Source organism: Sus scrofa, chromosome 7 (assembly GCF_000003025.6).
Source record: "Sus scrofa isolate TJ Tabasco breed Duroc chromosome 7, Sscrofa11.1, whole genome shotgun sequence".
NCBI classification, from domain to species: Eukaryota; Metazoa; Chordata; class Mammalia; order Artiodactyla; family Suidae; genus Sus; species Sus scrofa.
Genome location: NC_010449.5, coordinates 33,697,570 through 33,719,526, shown reverse-complemented (window position 1 = coordinate 33,719,526; position 21,957 = coordinate 33,697,570). Strand labels below are relative to the sequence as shown.

General features: G+C 49.7%; 1 protein-coding gene across 4 annotated transcripts in view; it reads right to left on the bottom strand.

Moving 5' to 3' along the window:
* Nucleotides 1,493-21,957, bottom strand: part of ZFAND3 (zinc finger AN1-type containing 3) — a 339,806-nt gene continuing 319,341 nt past the window's right edge. For 2 of the 4 annotated variants that reach the window (XM_021099854.1, XM_021099853.1), the window contains one exon: nucleotides 1,493-3,727. In XM_021099854.1, the coding sequence (XP_020955513.1) occupies nucleotides 3,573-3,727 (155 nt within the window). In that variant the 3' untranslated portion in view covers nucleotides 1,493-3,572. The remainder of the gene's footprint in view (nucleotides 3,728-21,957) is intronic. The other 2 variants (XM_021099855.1, XM_013977880.2) reach the window with 2 other exon arrangements.

Below are 21,957 nucleotides of genomic sequence, written 5' to 3'. Positions count from 1 at the left end.
TTCTGGCTGTCACTCCTGACCTGGACCCAGTCACCAGCCGCCTCTGTGCCTGACCATCCGGATGGGCCTTGGCCCGACGTCCCTCCTTCCCAACACCCTGTCCTCTCCCAGCCAGAAGGCAGACTCTGAAAGGGGCCCCTGACCCCACCGAGTCAGTCAGGAACTCAGATACTCCCCCAGAGGCCTCATGCCCTAAAGACGCACAGTCACCCTCCTTTGATTTATGATAAATGTCTCGAGCATTTACCATTTGCAACCTGAGTATTTATAGTCCTGAGTCCAGAGCAGGAGGAGGTGGCTGCCCCCATCATTGTCTCCTCTTGTCTGTCACTGCAGCTGGGACAGCTGAAGAACGCCTTTCAGAGCCAGCAGGCAGACGTGAGAGGCCTTTGGGGTGGGATCTGGGCCCTGGGCCCTGGATTTCCGTGGATGTCCTGATGACACTATTGCAGCCTGGCTGTCGCCAGGTGGCCTCCTCAAGCCATGTGAGCCCCCTGCCCCGGTGGGGGGGTTCTGGCTCAGGATGGGAGGGCACCTGAGCAGCGATGGGATAGACAGGACTGACCCATGAGGTCGCCGTGCCCCTCGTGGGGACAGGGGGACCCCCCACCTCCCTCCAGGCTCCTGCTTCCCAGCTTCTAGTTCTCTCTCTTGAGACCTGCTCCAGGCAATGGGTCCCCTTCAGTAGCCCCAGACCCAGAGCAGCTTGTGGGTAAGGATGGCAGGGAGCATGGAACCGCTGACCAGCCCAACAGCTCAGGCCTCAGGAAACCAGGACGGAGCCCAGCTCCCCGGGCCCGCTCCCTCAGAGCGCCACTCCAGAAGGGACCCGAGAGGCAGAGCCTGCTCTGAGGAACAGCCAAGAATCTCCTGTCTGGCTCTCCCAGCACCAAGGTCTGCGGCCACCACTGCCCCTGTGCCTGCAAGAGTCAGAGGGTGAGGGTGAGGGCTCAGCTCCGGGGGGAGGGCAGGGCGCCTCGGGGTGCCGGGGGCTTGGCACGCCCTTCGCGCCGCTCGCCAATGCTGCCTCGCCTGATTCACCCAAGAAGGCGGGCCGCCTCTGTGGGTTTCTGGGTCTGCAAAGGTTGGTGAGGGCCTTGCGCCCTGGATGGGAGGGTGGGGCCGTGCTGGGCGGGGGGTGGGAACTGCTCTCCTGAGTCATCTGTAAAGGGGGACTTTGTCCGAAACTCTACAGAAGCTTCGCTGCTGTTTGGAAATACATGTTAATTCATGGATAGGATGCAGCTTCATTGTGCACAGCTGCCTAGGTGAGTAACTACACAAACGGTGTGTTCACAACAGCTGTGCGACTGCGCTGTGGCGTCCCCTAGAAACAGCGCAAAGGCCCCTGTGCGCCCCCATCCCCAGCGTACCAGACAAGGCCCACACGAGCCTCCATCTCGTTCAAGCTCTGGTCAGAGAGACCTTGTTACCATTTGTCTGGTTATCCAGGTGGCACTCAGGAGAACCGGCGAAACAGAGAAATCCAAACTTTCATAGGATTGGTTTAATTTTTTTCAGCAGGAGAAAAAAGAATAAAGTTACAAGATTCTTTTAATATTTTCACAATGTTAAAACTAAAACTGAGCTCTAGGCTATGTGTGTAAGTAAATCTAGAACACAAAAGGGTTAAATAAGATTTTCTCTTTTAAAGATACAAGAATTTAAGCTTTCCTTACATTTAACAAACTTCACAGAACAGATACTGCAGGGGAACAAACCCTCCCCCCACCCCCCCAGCTCTACCGTCAGGAAGTGGACGGGCCGCCAGCCCTGGGTGCGGCCGGGCTCCCCAGAGAGCCTGCTTCCCGAGGCTGCCTGGGCGCAGCAGCGGCAGGGCCTGAGGAGGGGCAGCCGGAAGGGCGCCTGGTGGCCTCTTCGTGATGGGAGCTTGGGGCGGGGGGTGAGGCGGGCCACCTCACTGAGGATGGCCAGGTACTGGCCAGAGGGCCGTGGCTTGACAACAGTGGTAAACAGGGCAGACCTGGCCCCTCTGCCCTTGGCTGCCCTAGAGCAAGACACTGGTCTGGGTCCTGAAGCAAGAATTAAGGCTGGAGATTCTGCAGCGGATTCCACTCTGGTGGGGGTGGGAGGGAGAGGAGGTTGGGAAAAGCATAGGTTCCTAGTTTAGTATCTTCAGACCAAAAATGTGTAGTTGTAGGTATCAACTTATTTTGCAGGCAGAGTTGAAGGAACATTTGTTGTGGTATAAAGGGGAAGGTTGCTGGGTTAAACTATTCCAGTAGCCTGTGTGTAGCCTCTGCAGGAGCCGCTGACCCTCGCTGGCCCGGGTCAGATGGGGCTCAGACCAGGCGACGATTTCCTAACCCGGGCAAACAGGCCCGCCTCCGCCCACCCCACCTGCCAGAGCTACTGTGCTGCTCAACTCCTCTCGGCCCCAGAAGAGGCGACGCCGAGTGACATCCCCTGCCCCGACCCCAGCCACCTGAGCAAAAGTCCTTCTCGAGCTGGGCCACGGCCACAAACCGCTGTCCAGACAGATCAACCTCCGTCCCTGTGACGTACGCTGCCTCCCTCACCAAACCGGCACGAGGGCAGACACAGAGAGTTGTGCCGGGACTACGGGCCGCGCAGACATAGGTGGTGAGGCCAAGGCGTCACCCTCCCAGCCCTGCAGCGGGTGAGCAGGCTGCTGCTGGAAGGTTCCCCAGCACCTCTGTTGATTCCTGTCGGCTATGAAGCATCTTTTAACAAAACTCCCATTACAGAAATCCAGCTGCAGAGGCCGGTCTGTAGGCCACAGTCGCTGTGCTGCGATTAGCCTTATTTGATCAACTGCCAGATCCCTGCACTCGGCAAATGGCAAACCGGGTTCAGGGGGCAGCCCCGGTTGCTCCTTAGGACCAGGGGTCCTGTGCAGAAAAGGTGGGTGTCATTCGTGGGCTAGTCTTGAGTGGAGCTAATTTTCAAAGTGAGGTTACTGTTTCTCTTCTTGTGTGATGAGAGAGCTTTGTGTAGCAAGTCAGGTAAAAAATTTTCTTAAGAACCTGCCCCCACCCCCATTTCCTGCTCAGTGGGAGAGTGAGGCCACCGCCCAGCCCAGCCCAGTCTCGGGGCCAATCTCAGCAGCCTCCTGTGGCCACCAGGTATCCTGGCTACTGGGACTAAGGACAGTGAAGAGGTGAAGGCCGAACACTAACCAGAGTTTCCGGCGAAGCCACGTGCGTCGTGGGGACTTGAACACCAGCTTCTCCTCCTCTATTGACTCAGAGTCTCCATCGGGAACACTTTCCGCTTAAGGCTTTTTATAAGTTTGACTCCAGCAGTGACAGGTATGTGTTGTTTTAAATCCACTAGCCATGCTCAAAAAAAAATATTCTTCATGTTTTAATTTTATACAATGGCTAGCAGGCACCTTAGTAACCAGCCAGAAATCAATTTCAACCACCATCAACCCCTAAACTACAGTACCAGGATGGCTGGCTACGGAAAGGAAACGGACTGGCTGTAGTCTGACGCGTGCCCAGTACAAGGTGTCTGGCTGACTTTGTCCTAAATAAGGCTAACATTAGTGAACTAAGAACAGCGTCACGTGGCGGCTGAGCCGGCCTTCAGGAGCACCCCTCCCCGATGCGCTGGCAAGAGCGCCCCACTTTCCGGTCCAGTTTCACCATTTTCATGATGGCTTCCTCTCGGCCGCGGCCCATGTGGTCAAACGTACAGTCGTGCTGCTCGGGGAGGCGATGTAACATACAGAACACGTAACCTGCAGCAGCGGGAGAAAGAGAGGAGATCGTTAGGGTGGCCTCCACGTGCCCAGAGCCCGGCTCTCCCTGGGGACCAGAGAGCTGGGTGGAGGGTGGTCACGGCAGGGGCTCCAGCTGCTGGAGTCTATTACAGAGTCACCCCTTTAACAGGAGAGCCAGCACCTTCATTCACGTTAAGTCCAATGACGTCCTCAGAACGTGCAAGGGCCACGACTGCCTCTTCATTCAGCGCTGCTCCCACCTGGGCCGTGAAGGCGACCGTGGCAGCGCCTCCCTGGGAAACGAGTGGGCTCCAAGGCCCTTCCCTGCCGGCCCCGACGCAGGAGGGAGAGCACAGAGCTGCCGACCCTGGCAAGCCCCAGTACCCACCACAGCCCACCCGCCTACTAGGAGGCAGAGAGGGAGCAGCAATGACTGGGCATAAATCCCATTCTACCTCCTGTGTCCCCGGGGCTTGGGGGAATGGTGGGTGTGATCAGATGGAAGCCCACATACGAACAGGACTCTCAAAGGCAAGCGGATCACTGCAAGTGATCCTGCTAGAAAAGGTGTAACACAGGAAGAGAGGAAAGAGCAGAAATGCTGAACTCCAATCAGCATCTCAGAGGAACCTGATGCTTCCAACTCCGCCTGGTGGCCAGGAAGCCTGCCCGCCTCTCCTGGGCGTGGAGGTGGCCGCAGGGCTGGCCTCTGTGGAGCAGAGAAGTCCAAGGGGACACTGGGGCTGCAGACTAAAGGGTGGAGGAGAGGCGGGCAGAGCCGGGAGACTGTAGAGATGAAGCCCTTCTAGGTGGAAACGAGGAGGCCCTCAGGCGTCGTCCCCTCTCCCCTTCTGGTCCACTCCTAGGAAGGCTGTGGGTGTGGGGGGGAGATGTCCCATGTTCCCTGGGTCTGTCTGGCTCTTTCTTTCAGGGAAGAGGGCAGGAGATCTGGGCTGGCTCCTCACCATCACCTCATCCCGTCACACCTCCAGGTCCTGGGGGCCTGGATCAGGTCCTCAGGACCCACCTGTAATGAATGAGATCCTTTCCTGAACCCCCCTCCCCATGAACTGCGCCCCACAGCAGCCCCGCTAAGCTGGTGCGGGGCTTAATCCTCCAAGCCAAACAGCATCTCTTCTAAGATACTCCTCTATGCCCAGACCCCAAGCAGCCAGACTGAGTGGGCAGCTGCCCCTGCAAGCTCTGCTTGGTCATCTCCCCATCCTCGGTTCTGTTCAAAGAGGAACAGAGGCAGTGATCTGAGAACAGCGACAGAAAGTGAAGCAAAGAGTGGCCATGATGGACAATTTCAAAAGCCTTAACTTTTAAGATCAACTTTACCCAGAGAACATTTCTCAGCTGACACTCAGCCCTGCTGATGCCTGAGCTCAAGCGGAGCAGGATACGTGCACACGGCCCAGGGGCCTGAGCAACCAGGCCGAGCCTGGACCATCCATTGCTTGAAAAAACACATTATTAACTGCTTCCCAGGGAGAGCAGGGCAATATGTTTGACTCTAAATTGGGATTGGCTTTAAGAAAAGGAACAGAGATGAAATTTTTGTCTCCTGAGAAGCTGAGCTCCCACTTGGCCCAAAAGCAAAGTTAAGATTAATGAGCTCGTGTGTTATATTTACTGATAAGTTCATTACTCGAAGATATTGGATACTAGTTGTATTTCTCCTAAAGGATTTCACAGCAGAAGGGGGGATGGCCTCAATATGCATCCTGCATCTAACCAGCACAATCATCTCTCTGGAGCAAAGCCCACCTGGTTGGGGAGAATCTGCTGCCAGGTCGGGGGCGGGGGGCTGTGGTGGGGGCACCAGCTGTGTGGCAGCAGGAAGTGTGTGGAGACATTTCTGCCACCAAGTCCTGACATATTTCTACAGCTTCAGCATCTACAATAAGGGGTGGGAGGACCCCTGCTACCCTTCCCTTCCTTCAAGATACCAGGATGATGCAGAAGAGGGTCTCAGAGGTGTTCCGCTGCTTCTGATAAATGGTGCTGGCTGAATAAAAGTAGCAGGAAATGGATTAGCCCTGAAATTGACTCAGCCCTGGTTCAGCCCAACACCTCATTAGTCAAAGGCAGATGCGTGGAGGGGAGAGGCTTCGGTCTCGCCCTCGCCACGCCCCTCACAATCGGCTTTAGTGTGCCCTCGCCAGCACCAGAGCATGGCCACCCTGGGTGGACTACAGAGCCCTAGGCGCTGTCTGGAAAAGGACACTAGGCCTGACAGCCAAAGGAACTTCTGGACAGCCTCTCTACCCAGCCAAGTGTTCTCCATTCAGCCCAAAACACCTTATTTCTCTATTAAAATCCTGTGTACCTCTGTCAGACACATCTTGACACTTGGCTTTGATTTTTGAAAGGTGAAAACCACTTAATTGCAGGTAAATTTGGGGAGCAGTGCTGGTAAAAATGAGAATAAATGACACTGTAATTCACTGGGGAAAAGTCTGGGGGAAATTCTGGAAGGCTAACTTCCCAAGTTGCTGCACTGAGGTTATTAGACGGCATAAATTCAGCTCAATTCCCTCTCCTGTCAGGACCACTCACTAGGAGGAAGTTACATGCTGGAACTTGTCCCAGATGCTGAGTAGGTATCATCTACTGACAGCAGCCAATTGGCTAAATGCATTTGGGTGTCAGTGGTGGGGTGGGCTGTTCTGAATACATGAGAGGGAGGTGTGACTGGTGGGTGGGGAGAACGGTTACCCTGTTTTCTTGGTACCCACCACTCACATGTCACACACGTTAAACTACTCTGGATTCTGGAGACCAAGTGAGGCATGTGGAGAGAGGTGAGTCCAAGCCTCTGGGAAAAAGACTATTCTCATTTCAGTGATGGACACAGTTTTAAAGCAGCAGGGGATGTAGAGCTTCCGCCTTGGCTAGGCCAGCATGCACACTTCCTCACACCGTTCATTAGAAACCAAGTGGGGCCTTTCCAGAGAGGGCCAGCCGAGGCTGTGTCCAGAAGGCAAGAAACACTGAGGACACTGAGCTGGTCCGCTGAGCTGTGACATCAGCTTGGAGTTACCACCCAGGTATCATGCAATTCTTTTTTCCAGATTTTAAGGTTATATATCATTACTAAACCCACTCATTCACATGTACAATGCATATCTACGCCCTCCTTTGGCCCCGTAGTTCAGCATCATGTCATTTTAAAAACAATTTCAATATGCTTTTGCTTATGACAGCCATACACATAGTGCTTCAGAGGGATGAGTAGTAGAATACAATTACAAGGTTGCCAACCCCCTAAAAGAGAACAAAACACCCAAGGCAAACTTTTTGAAGAAAGACTAGCCTATAAATATCAAACATGGTATAACCTCAGCTCCTCCCTGCAGGGCACACAACTGCTGCCCGGACTCCGGGAAGCCCCATCACTGGTCTTCCACGAAATACTGGCCTAGGAGGAAGCAGCAGAGCTCTGTTATAAGGCTGTGGAGTTGTTTTCAGTAAATGTGCACAAACCACTCAACGACTTGTGTGGGTATTGCTTTCCTGGATGGCACTGAAGAGCAATTCAGGATGAGCCTTGGTTAAAAAGGAAGGACACAAGAGACAGCAGCCCAGGCACCACCCCATCACCCACCTTCCAGGCCCCTCCACCAGCCGCCGCCTGGCCCCTGACAGGCCACCCTGGGTGTGGGGAGAGGAGAGGAGGACCCAGCCCCGACCCTGCCCCGCCAGCTACAATGAAAGGTCTCGCCGCTACGCCCCGGGCAGGACAAAGAGGACACCTGCCCAGACAACCACAGTGGCAGAACCCACGTGCAGTTCTTCCCAGGGCCCTGTGGCCACAGACACAAGAAATGGAGCAGAGCAGGGCCTCCCTATCTCTATCAGAGACACAAGATTATGGCAAAAGGTACAATTCAAGACCTATCTAGACCACCCTCTGTCCTGGAAGGATCCCACATGAATGAGAAATGCCAACGCACATTCAGCTTGCTCTCGCCCAGAGAGAGGCCGGGGTTCTTGCCAGAGGACAGGCAGCTTGATGGCATCCTCTCACATGCAAAAACGAGCACACTGGACACAGGCCACCTGACGTAGAGCTGGAGCCCATGGCCCCAACGAGCCGTGTGTCACACAGACCTGAGGACACACAACATCCGATGGCTCTAAAAAACATTCTTAGCAGAATAATGGATCTGAGTCTCATTTTTCCAAGACCCATAAAGGTCTGGTGTGTGGCTTTCTAAAAACACCCATCTGGTGGGACTCAAACTCCAGCTTTTAAAGCTAACATCTCAAAGTCCTCCCTTCATTCAGACACCATCGCCTGCAGCTAAACCTCACCTCTGCTTACACAGAGAGGGTGTGGGTGTTTTGAGACTACACACCAGGACTGAGAACAGTCTGTCAAGTGCCACCGCTAAGCAAAGATGACATAACGCCCAAGACCTGGCTATAAGTGAGATGGAAATTGTAACAACATCCAAAACTCCACAACAATCACTGCCCAGAGGAACCCCCAGGGCCTCTATCTCTCCGCAGGGCTGGGAGGCAGGGCCCTGAGGGCAGCTGAGCCCAATTCCCAATTTCCAGCCTCTCCTGCCAGTTCCCTTCCCTCCACAGCTACCCCAACCACAGGCCACAGGGGCGGGGAGGTAGCTGAATAGAAGGGGTGCTGAAGCCCTGGGCCTCCAGGCCATGGAATTTCCTACAAAGAAAATGATGCCAAAATTCACAGTCTTGCTGATCCCCTCACTTGGCGGGGGGGTCTCCCAAAGCAGCCATTTTAGTGAAGCCTCAGCTCCAGCTGCTAGGGGGCCTTTACACCCCACTCACAAAAAATGTCTTACGCCTTCTTGCCATTTGAATTTCAAATTGTCAAAGGTTCAATCAGAACCGAGAAATACTGACAAGCCTTGGGGACCAAAGACACTGTGAAATGATCTTGAGGTGCTGTGTGGTCTGCACAGACTCGCCTGTCCTCCACCTGCCACCAGCAGCGGGGCCCAGGCAGGAGATTCAGAGACTGTGCCCTGACATTTCTATTCAAAAGCAAACCCAGCCTACCCAGGCCTCCCAAAGCTTCCTGAGAAACCCCAGGTAACAAACTCTCCAAATCTCAACTCATCAAGAGGCACCACTTGCTACAGAGTCTATTTCAAACATAAACAACAAATACACCCGACCCATGTGTCTGAAATGACCAGGCAAGCTCGTCAGAAATAAAGAATCACATTTTTCCAGCAACATAAAGGTTTCTTAAAGCTCAGGACAGCTAACGGACCTCATAGCTCATTTGTAAGTACACGTTGGGAACAGCAGGTGGCTACAGGAAAGCTTGTTGGAAGGCATTAGCCATTTATACTCCCACCAGCAGCAATCCCTAGATTACACCACATCCGCTGACCCAGTGCCCAAGGCAGAATTTGTAGCACAGAAATGCATTAGAGGATCTTAATGCATTTTATTTCATCAGGCCCGTGGTGCAGGCAAAGCAGCTGCAGGTGTTTCGGGAATGGAATGCGGCTGCTTTACATTCTCCTCCATGCCTGGCTTTGCAGGGGGAAGCACCACACTCCAAGAAACAGAACCGGGTCCTGGCTCACTGGGTTGGCTGACAGTGCTGGGCTGGGCCAGGGGAGAGAATGGGTGGATGGACAGGGAGCTGGAGCCAAAGCCGCAGTGAACCACCAAGCGGGTATCAGCCTGTTTTCCAAAGGCAAGGAGACCCTGCCATTTAGAAGGGCCCAAGGTACTCAATAATTTAATAAAAACAACTAAACCATGCCAGACAGATCTACAGTGGAAGCAATCATTCGTTTTCCCCAAAATCAAAATATCAGTTAGATACAAGCTAAATGCTAGAACAAAAAGCAATGTGACAGGAAGTAAAGACAGACAAGCCTTCCCGTGCAGAGAGCTCCTGAGGCAGCCGTGTGCCCGCGGTGAGGAGCCACGTCACAGCCCAGCCTCATGAAGTCCAGGCAGCGTGTGTGTGTGTGTCAGCACACAGGACTGAGGGTCACTCACATCTCCTCAGCCCCCTGCCTGCAAAAACTCTGACCTCTCTCCTCCGTGGGGGTGTCTGCCCTGTCCCAGGAACATCTCCTCCTTTCACCGGCCCCTTCATCCTCGTCTCCACCAAGAAGAACCTATTTTTGCCATGGGGTGGGGATGGGGGCGGGGTCCCCGCATCAGGAAGGAAACTCCATCTCCACCAACCTGCAAGAACCCTCCCATCAGCAAGCTCTGTAACCCCTTGGTGCACAAGGAGAAGGGGGCTGGCTGCAGGCTCACGTTACGCTAGCCTGGTTTATCTAGAGACGAACGTGTATTTAAAAACTAGAGAAAACGGCTCAAGGCAATTTCTGCCATAGGAATAATGACTTGCTTTTTCAAACAGCATTTCATTTCAGTAGCTGAAAGCAGGCAGTATTAGCCTCTTGGTACCTGGATTTAGGATTCCAAAACCCTAGGAGGGACCTGCACTCCTGGCCTCCTCTCTGCACCATGGTGGGGGAGGGGGAGAGATGGGGGACAGCGGAACGGTAGGGTACTCCCAGGAAACTTCTGGGTTTTGGGTGACCTTATCCTCCTCTCAGTAGGATTTATGGCCTTCTCTTTCAACATTTCCTTGTCCTTTAAAAGATTATCTTCTCAAAAAGAGAGGTCTCCTAGAAAACCAACTCCAAAGCTGCAATAGAGGCAAAAGGAGGGGGGGGTGCTGAACCCATCCTACCCAAGAACTGCCAAGGGGGCAACTCAGCTGGCAGGCTGCTGACACACAGCCCAGCCTGGCAGAGAACTGGCCTGTTTTGTCACCCCCTGAACACTAAACCGGCAAAAATCAGTTCACTCAAGTCTTAGAATGTCCAATGGTAATGCTGGCGGGGGACAACGTGTCTCTCTCCAGAACAACACCTGAAAAGGAAAGGAATACTTGGAGCTCCCATTCTGGCTCAGTGGGTACCCAACCAGTATCCAGGAGGATGTGAGTTTGATCCCTGGCCTCGCTCAATGGGTTAAGAATCTGGTACTGCCATGAACTGTGGTACAGGTCGAAGATGAGGTGTTGCTGTGGCTGTGACACAGGCCGGCAGTTCCAACTCTGATTTGACCCCTAGCCTGGGAACTTCCATATGCCTCAGGTGTGGCCCTAAAAAGAAAAGGGGGGGGGAATGCTTAATACTTGCCCTATTTTTCTCTGCTGGCTTTTCAATCCACATGCTGGGGTCGCGGGGGGAAGACAAAGATGACAGACCGGAGTTGGGAGAAACCTCTGGCTTAGTCCCATCCCTGCTGCCATGGCACATCCCTCAAGGGAACCTCAAGTTCTCTTTCTGGATAATCCAGTGAGGAGCTTATGCTTTGGAGCCCAAGGCTTGGATTCATGTTCCAGCTGTACTGCTTTGACAGATATGTGGCTGCTGGAAGCTGTTTAGCCTTTCAGATTTTGGGGTGTGTCCCCTGTAAGGAGGGGTGTTACGGGCATTCAAGGCTGGAGCAGCTGAAACCTCGACCAAGGAAGGCTGGCTGTTACCAGGATACTGTTAACTCCCTGCTCACCTTACACAGTACAACTAACTCACCTGGCTTCACAGCTAGAAGCCCCTGCCTCCCCCGTACCCACATGGCCTTCTTTCTGCTCCTCCCTTTTTACCACTCCGTCCAGACACTGGTTACCATCTTCTCTGAGAAACTGCTACTGACAAAGATAAAGGTATGTGGAAATCTTCCTCTGAACAAATGATGTACTCGTTCCGTCTGCCCCTCTCCACAAACCGCTGCGCAGACTACAGATGCACAGTGACAAGCTCTATAGAGATTTCTGTTGAAGATATGCAAATTTTAGAGAAACTTGATTTAAATATATGAAGACTACACAGGGCAGCCTGGAAAGTATTCAGTGGTTAGGGACCCCATGAAAGGGACATAGAAACTTCCCAAGGACAGCAGAGAACACCTTCTTTGCTCCTGTGGGGGGCTCCTTCACAGGTATGGTTGAGGATTCTGCAAGCCTCTCTCATAAGCAGAGCAGAGCATGTGCATTTCCAAGTTTGGTCACGTACTGACCGCGTGCTGAAAAGCCCGCGTCTGTTCCCAGAGACTGTCGGGCTGGGAGCCGGCATAAAAGGATGAGCGAGAAAGGAATGGATGGAAACCCTCTCTGCAAACCCTCTGTTTTCACCTGAACTGGGCCAGCATCATGTGCACTTGTTTTATGTGCTTCTTTAAAGAACAAAAAGTCTCTCTACATGCTTTTTGTTTTCACCGCGATAACTCAAAAAGGTCATTTTGAGGACCTCAAGAATATAAGCATACTTGTCTCTATTTTCACAAATTTGAACTTTAAGGTCACGGGTCCCACGGCATCTGCTGCCCATGTTGTGTGTCTCAGGGGAGGAGGGTGGGATGGGGGTGCAGGTGGAGGGAAGGCCAGAGAAGCAAGCTTCCTGATGCTCAGTGTCCATAGCTAGTAAAGCACACCTCCCCTGCAGGGAAAGAGGCTTATTCAGTGGCAGAGGAATGTTTTAGCTGCAGACAGGAGTTCAAATTTGAAGTCAGACTATAAACTATACATAGTTAAAACCCTCCATTGAACAGGCAGCCCACTTCAAAATTCCAGAGACTTCCTATCTGGATGAGCAAGAGGAGCTGACCCCAGAACCAATCCCACTTAACTTGGGAAGTGGGTGGTAAAGAGGCTCAGATATGAGGATTTCACCAGACAGTCCCTCCAGTCTGTGTATTTAAAAGCCCCACAAATGGAATCTAAACATTTCAGAATCCACGGAGCCCTTTTCAGTTCTCAGTGACAAACCTGGAAGGGCCAATTGCCCATGGGCTCTGAGACATACGGCTTGCCTTGTGCTCCTTCTCTTTCTCTGGCAGCTCCTCACCTCCCGCCCTTTAACTATGAGGATTACGCAGTGCTGACCCTCTTTCTGTCCCAAATGCATTCAGTCAAGGTTTAAAGTTCTAACCAGATACACTAACTCGTCTGAAATCTCTCTCTACCCCAGACCTCCCTCTGGAGCTTCATGCCACAGTATCCAATCATCTACCTGGCACAGGCCCTCAAATTGAGATGTCCAGAACGGAACACCTGCTACTTCCCTGCAGAGCTTCCCCTTAAGGGTCCCCCATCTAGGAGAGCGGGGCCACCATGCAGCCAGTGGCTTGTGGCACAACCCTGGAGTCACCACAGGTATCGTCCTCTTTCTTCATATTCAACTACCAAGTCCTGTGGATCCTGTTTCCAAAAATCAAATCCTTCCTCTTCTTTCCATCCACACAGCCACCACCTAGTCAAAGCCACCAGTATCTCGTGCCAAGGCTACTACTACTACAACAGCCTCCTCTCGGTGGTGGTCCACATGGAATCCATCCTCACGGCAGCCAGAGTGACTCCACACACTGTCGCCTGTGATAACCACACTCTTTCACAATGAGTTGACTCAATTCTTGCTTAAGGCCTCAGTTGCAACAGCTCTTCCTCAGGACCATCGTCCTGCACCCCTTGGACTAGGCCAAGGACCCCAGCACATGCTTTCATGGCACCCTGGACTTTTCCTTCATTCACCAGTCACAATTACAATTATAGGGTCATTTGTGTAGTTTTTTTCATTTAACTTTTTTTCCTGACAAGATTTCATGAAAGCAAAGACATTGCTTCTGTAACTTATCACACACTCCCTATGGTCAGAAAAGTGCACAGTTCAGAGTAGTTACAAACAGACTGTTTTTCACAAATTTGAAAAGATACATGCTCCCCAATGTTCACAGCAACACTATTTACACAGCTAAGACATGCAAACAGCCCAAGTGTCCATCAACCAGTAACGGGTTTAAGAAGATGTGGTGTGTACATATATATAAGTGTACACATACAAATATGACACAGCCATAAAAAGGAAGAAATATGGCCATTTGCAGCAACATGGGTGCACCTACGGAGTATCATACTAAATTAAGTCAGAGAAAGATACATACTTTAGGATATCACTAATATGTGGAATCTTAAAAAAACAATACAAACGAATCTACATACACAGCAGAAACAGACTCACAGACACAGAAAACAAATTCATGGTTCCCCAAGGGGAAAGGTGGGAGGAGGGACAGATCAGGAGTATGGGATTAACACACACACACCACTAGGATTTACTGTGTAGCACTGGGAAGTACAGTCAACACCTTATAATAACCTGTAATGGAAAAGAATACGTATATAGTTGAGTAACTCTGCTGTATACCTGAAACTAATACAATACTTTAAATCAACTATACTTCAATTAAAAAGAGACTGTTCTCTGAACCTTAAAGGATCAGTGAAACTTGTCAGAGCTCAAGTGGCCAAATCCAACTCCTCACTCTAACTCCTTTCTTTCCCAAAGAGCTTCACTCCTGTCTTCTGCGTTAGCACGCTCCTGATTTTCCTCCCACCTCGCTGGTTGCTGCTCCTTAGAATCCTTCGCTGGCTTCCCTTCTAATAAAAGCCACCACGGGGAGCTCCCTGGTGGTCTAACTGTCAGGACTTGGTGCTTTCACTGGAGCAGCCTGGGTCCAATCCCTGGTCTGGGAACTGAGATTTCCACATCAAGCCACTGCACACGGTGGCCAAAAAAATTAAAAAGCAAAAAGTAAAACCCACCGTAGAACTCGGCTCTCCTGCACGTTCCCCTTTATGTTCCCTCCTTGAAGTAATCTCATCTAGACCCAAGCCTTCAAGCATAATCTAAATGTTGAAGCCTCTGGAATTCATATTTCCATCTACAAGTTCTTCCTTCCAACTCCAAACTTCTATCCCGACTGCCTACTTGACAAACACCTCCAAGCAGATTGGCTAACAGGAATCTCAACTGCAACATGTTCAAAACAGAACTCTTAATCCTCCTGACACCTATGCCAGCTCATCTCCTAATCTTCCCATTTCAGTAAATGATCCCAGATCCACACAGCTGCTCAAGTCAGACCCAGGACTCACTCCCGATTCCTCTCTCCCTTACTCCTCTCACTAGCCCTACGGGTAGTCTTGTTGGATATACTTTAAGAAGATGTCCTGAGTCTCCCTGGCGCCCCTCTCATGCAGAAGTGCTGTAGCAGGAACGAGGCAGTCTGCTGACTGAGCAGAAGGAAGCGGCAGGGCTGGGACACAGAGAGGCCCGGCCTCCAATACCACTAGGGTGGCCAGAGGCCAGGAGTCACCCTGCTTCTGCTCCTTACTGCTCTCCAAGCCCTCTTCTCCCTCACAGCACATAGAGGGATTTTCTTTCTCTCTCTCTTTTTTTAAGGATAATGACCTGAGATGTATTTTTTCATATTTGTTGGTTAAGTCCTCTTTTAACAGGTAACACATGAATATAATAGAAATTCATTCTGTATAAAGTAATATTCAGCAAAAACTAAGTTCCCCACCGTATTCTTTCAGTTATACACCCCCGCCCAGGCAATGCAACCTCCACCAGCAGTCCTCACCTATTCCTGAGTCTGTGCATATACACTTACGTCTGTCTCCCAGCAGGCTAATTTTAAAAATGCAAAACTCCTTTTCTTAAAGCCCTCCAGTGCCTTCCCACTATGTTTAGAGTAAAACTCTAACTCCTTGCAAAGGCCTCGGCGCTCTCCCTCCCCATCCTCCTTACACACTAGGCCCTGACGGTACTGGCTGCCTTTCGGGCCTCAGATAAGCCAAGTCTGCTCCTGCCCCCGGGGCCTTGTTCTCTCAGCCTCAGACACGTCCTTCCTGCATCTCCACATGGCTGGCTCCCCCAGACTTTATGTCTCAGCCCAGCTTCCACCTCCCACCCCTGTGTTTTCTGACAGTCTATCACATCATGGCAGGTACTCCTATCACAAAGTATCTTGTTTATCTGTTCCCTCATTTTCTGCATCTCGCCCCCAAAGAATGAAAAGCACCATGAGGTCAGGGACTTTGTTAGTTTTAGTCCCTGCTGTTCCTCTGGAACTCAATGAAGATTAGTAAGTGGAATGAATAAATAATCTGAATCAACATTTTACTCAAAGAAAATTATTTCTACAATAAAAGACTGTTTAACACTGTATCTGTGCCCCTGGCCCCCACTCCTGGAGAATTTACCTCCAAACACCTAGGAGGACAGGTGCTGCGAGTGCACTGGAAAACTATCATTGTCTGGCTTTGGATATGTTTCTTTTCTTTTCATTTTGCAGTAGCAGGTTTATTTTCCTAATTATGCTTTTCTACTGTCATTATTAATATGAGCCTGTATTTGGTGAACTCACTCTGAGAGGCAACCCAGAAATGTCTAAGATGGCATTAGATGCTCTCCTGGAATTAAAACTTTGCTGCAACTCGTGATCACAAATGAGCTGAGTACAGATAATGAAGAACTGAACATAATCACACAGGTTCCCACTGACATTAATTTCCTATTCTACCCTAGTATTTTGTTCAATTACTCCAGATTCCAAGGAAAATTAATCCTGGGGTAGTAGCTCAGTTCAAGGGAAGAACAATTTAATTGATCCAAGAGAATTAAACACAAAGCTGGCCCTTTAATGTGTAAGCGTGGAACCTGCCCCATCCTGGGTGAATCTGTAACACCATGGCACACATCTCAAGAGAGTACATGTCATCCTATGTATTAATCACAAGGACGCACAAACTGCACAGCATGCTGACTCACAGCTTCCATTTCTCCCTGGAGGGCACTGCTGCGTGGTGATGGGAAGAAGCTCTTTGAGGGGCAGCTGAGCGGCCCCTAGACCAAGCCTCCTTGGCCGAGAAGAAATGCCTTCAATGATTGCAGCCACTGCCTACTGCCTCCCACCCTATGGCCTAAGGACAACCCATCTCTCTGCATCACAAGTGTATCTTGGCTGAATCTTAAGCCTCTGATCCCTGCATGGAACACCTCCTCAGCTCCCCAGAGCCCCAGAGCACTCTTCTGGAGGACTCACTGGAATAAGTGGAGCAGGCCTGGCGGGCTGATGCAGAAGAGGTCCCTGCAGGTCAGTGTCACCTGTCTCCCAGGCACCCACCAATCACTGCACATTTCACACACACAGCAGTTGGTAAGGCACCCAAAGCAAAGACAGGCACTTTCTGCCATTCCTTCCTTCCATCTATGTTTTAGGCACTTTTCCCACAGAGATTATTATCACAGAATATTGAGTAGGGTCCCCGGTGGCCAATCATTCCATATACCACAGTGTGCATATGCCAATCCCACACCCCCAGCCCGTCCCTCCCCCAACCTGTTGTTCCCTTTGGTAACCCTAAGTTTGTTTTCAAAGTCTATGAGTCTGTTTCTGTTCTGCAAATAAGTTCATCTGATCTTTTTAAGATTCCACATATAAGTGATATTATATGTTTGTCTTTCACTAATTTCACTTAGTATAATAATCTCTAGGTCTATCCATTATTTCATTCCTTTTTATGGCTAAATTCCATTGTATATATGTACACTATCTTCTCTCTCCCCATTTCTGTTTCTAGTCTTTCTCTACTTTGTTTCCTCCTTCTTTCTCTCCAACACCTTTTCTTCCTTTTTCTTTTGTTCCTCACTAACTATGGTTGCCTTATTAACTCCTGATCTGACAGCAGAGTGTCTTCCTGCCTGCAGGCGGGAAGACAGGGCATGTCTGGTAATGCTGAGGATCCACACCCAGAAGCCTCTGCGCTGAAGCCCTCATTTGCCTCCCGAGCCTGCAGGAGATGCCTTCCCGTCCTGCTGAGACCTAACCCCCAAAAGGGGTGGAATAATGTCTGTACAAACAAGGAAACATGGAAAGATGAGCAATTTCCTAGAGAAGCCAGCTGATCCAATTACTTTAGGCTCTTCTCCAATAAATTACAGGGCAGACTCATCTGCCCTTTTCAGTGTGTGGCCTCTGAGCTCTGCTCCAGTATCTCACGGTCAGTCCTGACTACCCCCATCTGCAGTGAGATAGCTCCTTGCCCACCAGCTGGGAGAGCACCAGCTCTTAGGACTTACTCCCTGCCTTGCCAGGGAGTCTCTGGGCCTCATGCCCTTTGTGGGTCTGTCCCAGGGACCCAGCTCCCTGGTAGCATGACTTTGAGTCTCAGAAGCTGGACAGTTCCAGTGACCCCAGACACTGCGTGAGAGCCAACAACCCGAAAACACTGTGCCTGGGCTCTTGCCAATGGGCAGCCTTCTCTGCATCTGGCTTCTGAAAGACAAAGACAGCAGCACCCCTCCAAATGCAAGTTCTCTTTTTGTAATACTGGCTACAAAATCAACCAACACTGCAGAGCTTGTGTTGCTATTTGTCATCATCTTATTCAGGCTCACTGCTGGCAACAAAGTAGCCAAACTTGAAGTGGCAAGGCTTTTCCTGGAGCCTCCATCTCCAGGGGCCAACAGCTGAGCAGTAAGGACTATCATGTGATCTTATCAGAACATCGGTCTGCTTAGGTAAAAGGACTTTCTAGAAACAGAAACGAACTTCATTGATACTGATCTCTTAGGAAGAAAGGTGCTATAGAAATCTCATCTAATAAATAAAGGATTCAAGGTCCAGTGTTGGGCTGTCAGTCCAGAAAGGGAAAGAAGCTATCAGGCTCAAGGAGTCAAAAGTATTTATTGGTCATTTGTGCACTGTTTACAGAGCTCTGTTCTAGGGGCTGGGTGGAGGAGAGGGAAAGAAAGAAGTCACCAGTTCCTGCCTTTAAAGATAGCTGAAGACACACAGAGAGGAAAACAGCTGAAGGACACAAGAAGCAAAGCAAGAAATCAACTGCAAATAAAATCAATACAATCCAGCTCTGTGTAATAAACCCGGGGCACTGAGGAGAGGTCAACAGCATAAGGTATCTTGGAGGAGGTAAGTTTTCAAGGAAAATGAGGACATGAACCAGCACTCAGGAGAAAACAGAATGAACACGTCAATAAGAATTAAGTGCCACTGTCTCTCATTCCCCAGGCGCAGTGGGGGACAAAAAGGTGGCAATGCCATGGACCCTGTCCTCGAGAAACACTGCGTCTAGACAGAGTGACAAGAAGCCCATAGAACAGTGCGCTGGGATGACTCATTAATGCCGTCTGAAGTGGTTCCCACAGAGCAGGCTGCATAAATTTTTACCATTCAGTGTTCATCGAAAAGCACTGAGATAGGGACATGCTTAAGGAATGGCTAAAATCCAGATGGCTGAAAACAGAGACAACTCATGCTGTACTCATACCCTCACTGTTTAGGGCACCCCAATGGCCAGTTTGGGGACACAAAAAGTGGGGGGATTCTGGGAACTCAACAGACCAGAGGTTCAAGCGTCAGGTGCTCCCTTAATATTTCTGAGTAGCTTAACTTCAAAGCTTGAGTTTTCACCTCTGTGAAAAAGGAGTACTATTTCTCCAACAATGCTTTTATAAGGGTCAAATGATATAGCACAGTTATATCATTACGTACAGGCATCCAGTACATAGCAGGTGCTCAGTAAAGTTCTTCTGTCACTTAGAAGATCACACAACTGCCATGGTACAGGGCTCCCCCAGGCAACACTGCACGCAGGTACTGTGGCAGGGCTGCGCCATAAAGAGCACAGCACGGTCCTGTCCTCCCGTGCCTGTGGTCGGAGAGGAAGGCAAACACGCAGACACCTTCAGCACGTTCTGAGAACTACAGCAACAGAGGCCAACCACGGACTCCAAGGAAGAGAAGACTTCGGAGCAGTCCCAGAAGACCCACAAGGTTTCATGAAGAAAAAAAAAAGATACCAAGATCTTCTGAGGGCCTCTGATGAGGAAAGTGTGGCGACAAACACTGAGCCCCGTCTGGCATTCCTGTGAACCCTGCCCTTGGTGTCCCCACACTATTATTCTTTAGTTCCTGTGAAAAGACTTGCCACGGGAGAAACTGGGGAGCTGGAGAGCCAAAGCCACCGCGTTCAAATATCTGAACAGAAGGCTTGCAGAAGAGGAAGACAATTTGTGACAGGTCTCTCCAGGAGGAATGAGGACATGTTACATACGGAGGCTGGTTTTAGCTCACTGGAGGAAGCACTTAGTCAGTCTAAGCTGCCTGGCAACAAGACAGGCCACACTCCCTGCAGGCTGGAGATGTACGTGGTGGTTGGATTTCCTGCCAGGGCTTCTGCAGCGGTAGTTCAGGGGGTTGGACTGGCACCAGGTGGATAACTTGTAAGTCACTTACATGTTTGGATTCTGTGTCAGAGAGTGATGGGTTTGTTACGCAGGAGTGAGAGACTGCTGTGGATATACAATAGGTCTGTGACCTGGGAGTCTCTGTGACCTCCAAAGAACTCATCTTATTCTTCTGCAAGCTGAATCACAGATTTTATTTATGCAAAAAAGACATCCCTAAAGTTGAGTATTTAATTAAACCATAAGCACATCAAATAATTTTAGTTAGACCAAAGATAGAAAAGTTCATGTGTATGTAAGATAGAATAGTTCATGTGTATGTAAGATAGTTCACGTATACGTAAGATAGAATATAGTTCATGTGTATGTAAGATAGAATAGTGTATATCTTGCCTGATTTTTCCCCCTCGACCAATAAAAATTCAAGGTAGATAAAAGAACATAAAAGCAAATGGTGCTAAGTTTTTCTATCCAAACCTTCTTCCTTCAGCCAATTATTCCACTGGGAAACCCTCGGCTCATGTATACCAGCGTCAAGGATTCACGTGGAGATTGGCCCAGACGTTTTCCCATTACCTGCATGGGCCTGCCTTCAAGCACTACCGCAAGAGGACTTTCCCCTGAAGATAACCAGCAGGCTCACCACAACGGCCATTCTTTCACTTCCAACTTTTTTCTTGTGTGTTGTTAGTCAACACTGACAGGGTACCTACTGTAGGCCACAGGCTGTGGGAAGCTCTAGAGCAACACACGGTCCTGGTATCTGAGGATTTTAGAATCTGACAGGAGAGAGGAGACCAGTGAGGAAGGCATGTGTTCAACACTCAGAAGATGTAAATCTCCAAGTGAAAGAGAATGGAGTTGCCTAGATGTGATATAAAACCTCTACACGTGAATGACCTCACTGGAAATTTCTAGTACTTCTATTTTGCCTGAAATTACCTGTGCATTTCCTATGAAAAAAATGAGCTGTTAAGTGTATAGGCAGTATATCAAACCGGGGTAAGTTAGAACTGCCTTAGCACCTACATTTTTACTTTCTAAAGAAGAAGTATCCCCATCTACCCAGGGACTCTGAAGTGCTGCCCACAGTTTTTAAGATGCACTACTCATGAAGGAGTCACCTAAGAATCTAGAAAGACAGAGAGTTACAAACCAAAACTACTATGAGGTACCACCTCACACCAGTCAAAATGGCCATCATTAATAAGTCCACAGATAAATGCTGGAGAGGGTGTGGAGAAAAGGGAACCCTCCTACACTGTTGGTGGGAATGTAAGTTGGTACAACCACTATGGAAAACAGTATGGAGGTACCTCAGAAAACCGTACACGGAACTACCATATGACCCAGTAATCCCACCCTTGGGCATATATCCAGACAAAACTTTCCTTGAAAAAGACACATGCACCCATATGTTCATTGCAGCACTATTCACAATAGCTAAGACATGGAAACAACCTAAACATCCATCGACAGATGAATAGATTAAGAAGATGTGGTTCATATACACAAATGGAATACTATTCAGCCATCAAAAAGAACAAAATAATGCCATTTGCAGCAACATGGATGGAACTAGAGACTCTCATACTAAGTGAACTAAGTCAGAAAGAGAAAGCCAAATACATGATATCACTTATATCAGAATCTAATATAGAGCACAAATGAACCTTTCCACAGAAAAGAAAATCATGGACTTGGAGAACAGACTTGTGGTTGCTGTGGAGGAGGGGGAGTGAGTGGGATGGATTGAGAATTTGGGGTTAATAGATGCAAACCATTGCCTTTGGAATGGAAAAGCAATGAGAACCTGCTGTATAGCACTGGGAACTATATCTAGTCACTTATGATGGAGCATGATAATGTAAGAAATAAGAATGTATACATGTATGTGTGACTCAGTCACCTTGCTGTTCAGCAGAAAATTGACAGAACACTATAAACCGGCTATAATGGAAAAAATTAAAAATTATAAAAAATAAAAAAATAGAGAATGTCTAATAGCAGATATCTGTGTACAATGCAATAAACACAAATTAGGTGGGTTTTTTGCTTTTTTGCTTTTTAGGGTTGTACCCACAGCATATGGAGGTTCCCAGGCTAGGGGATGAATTGGAGCTGTAGCTGCTGGCCTATACCACAACCACAGCAATACCAGATCCA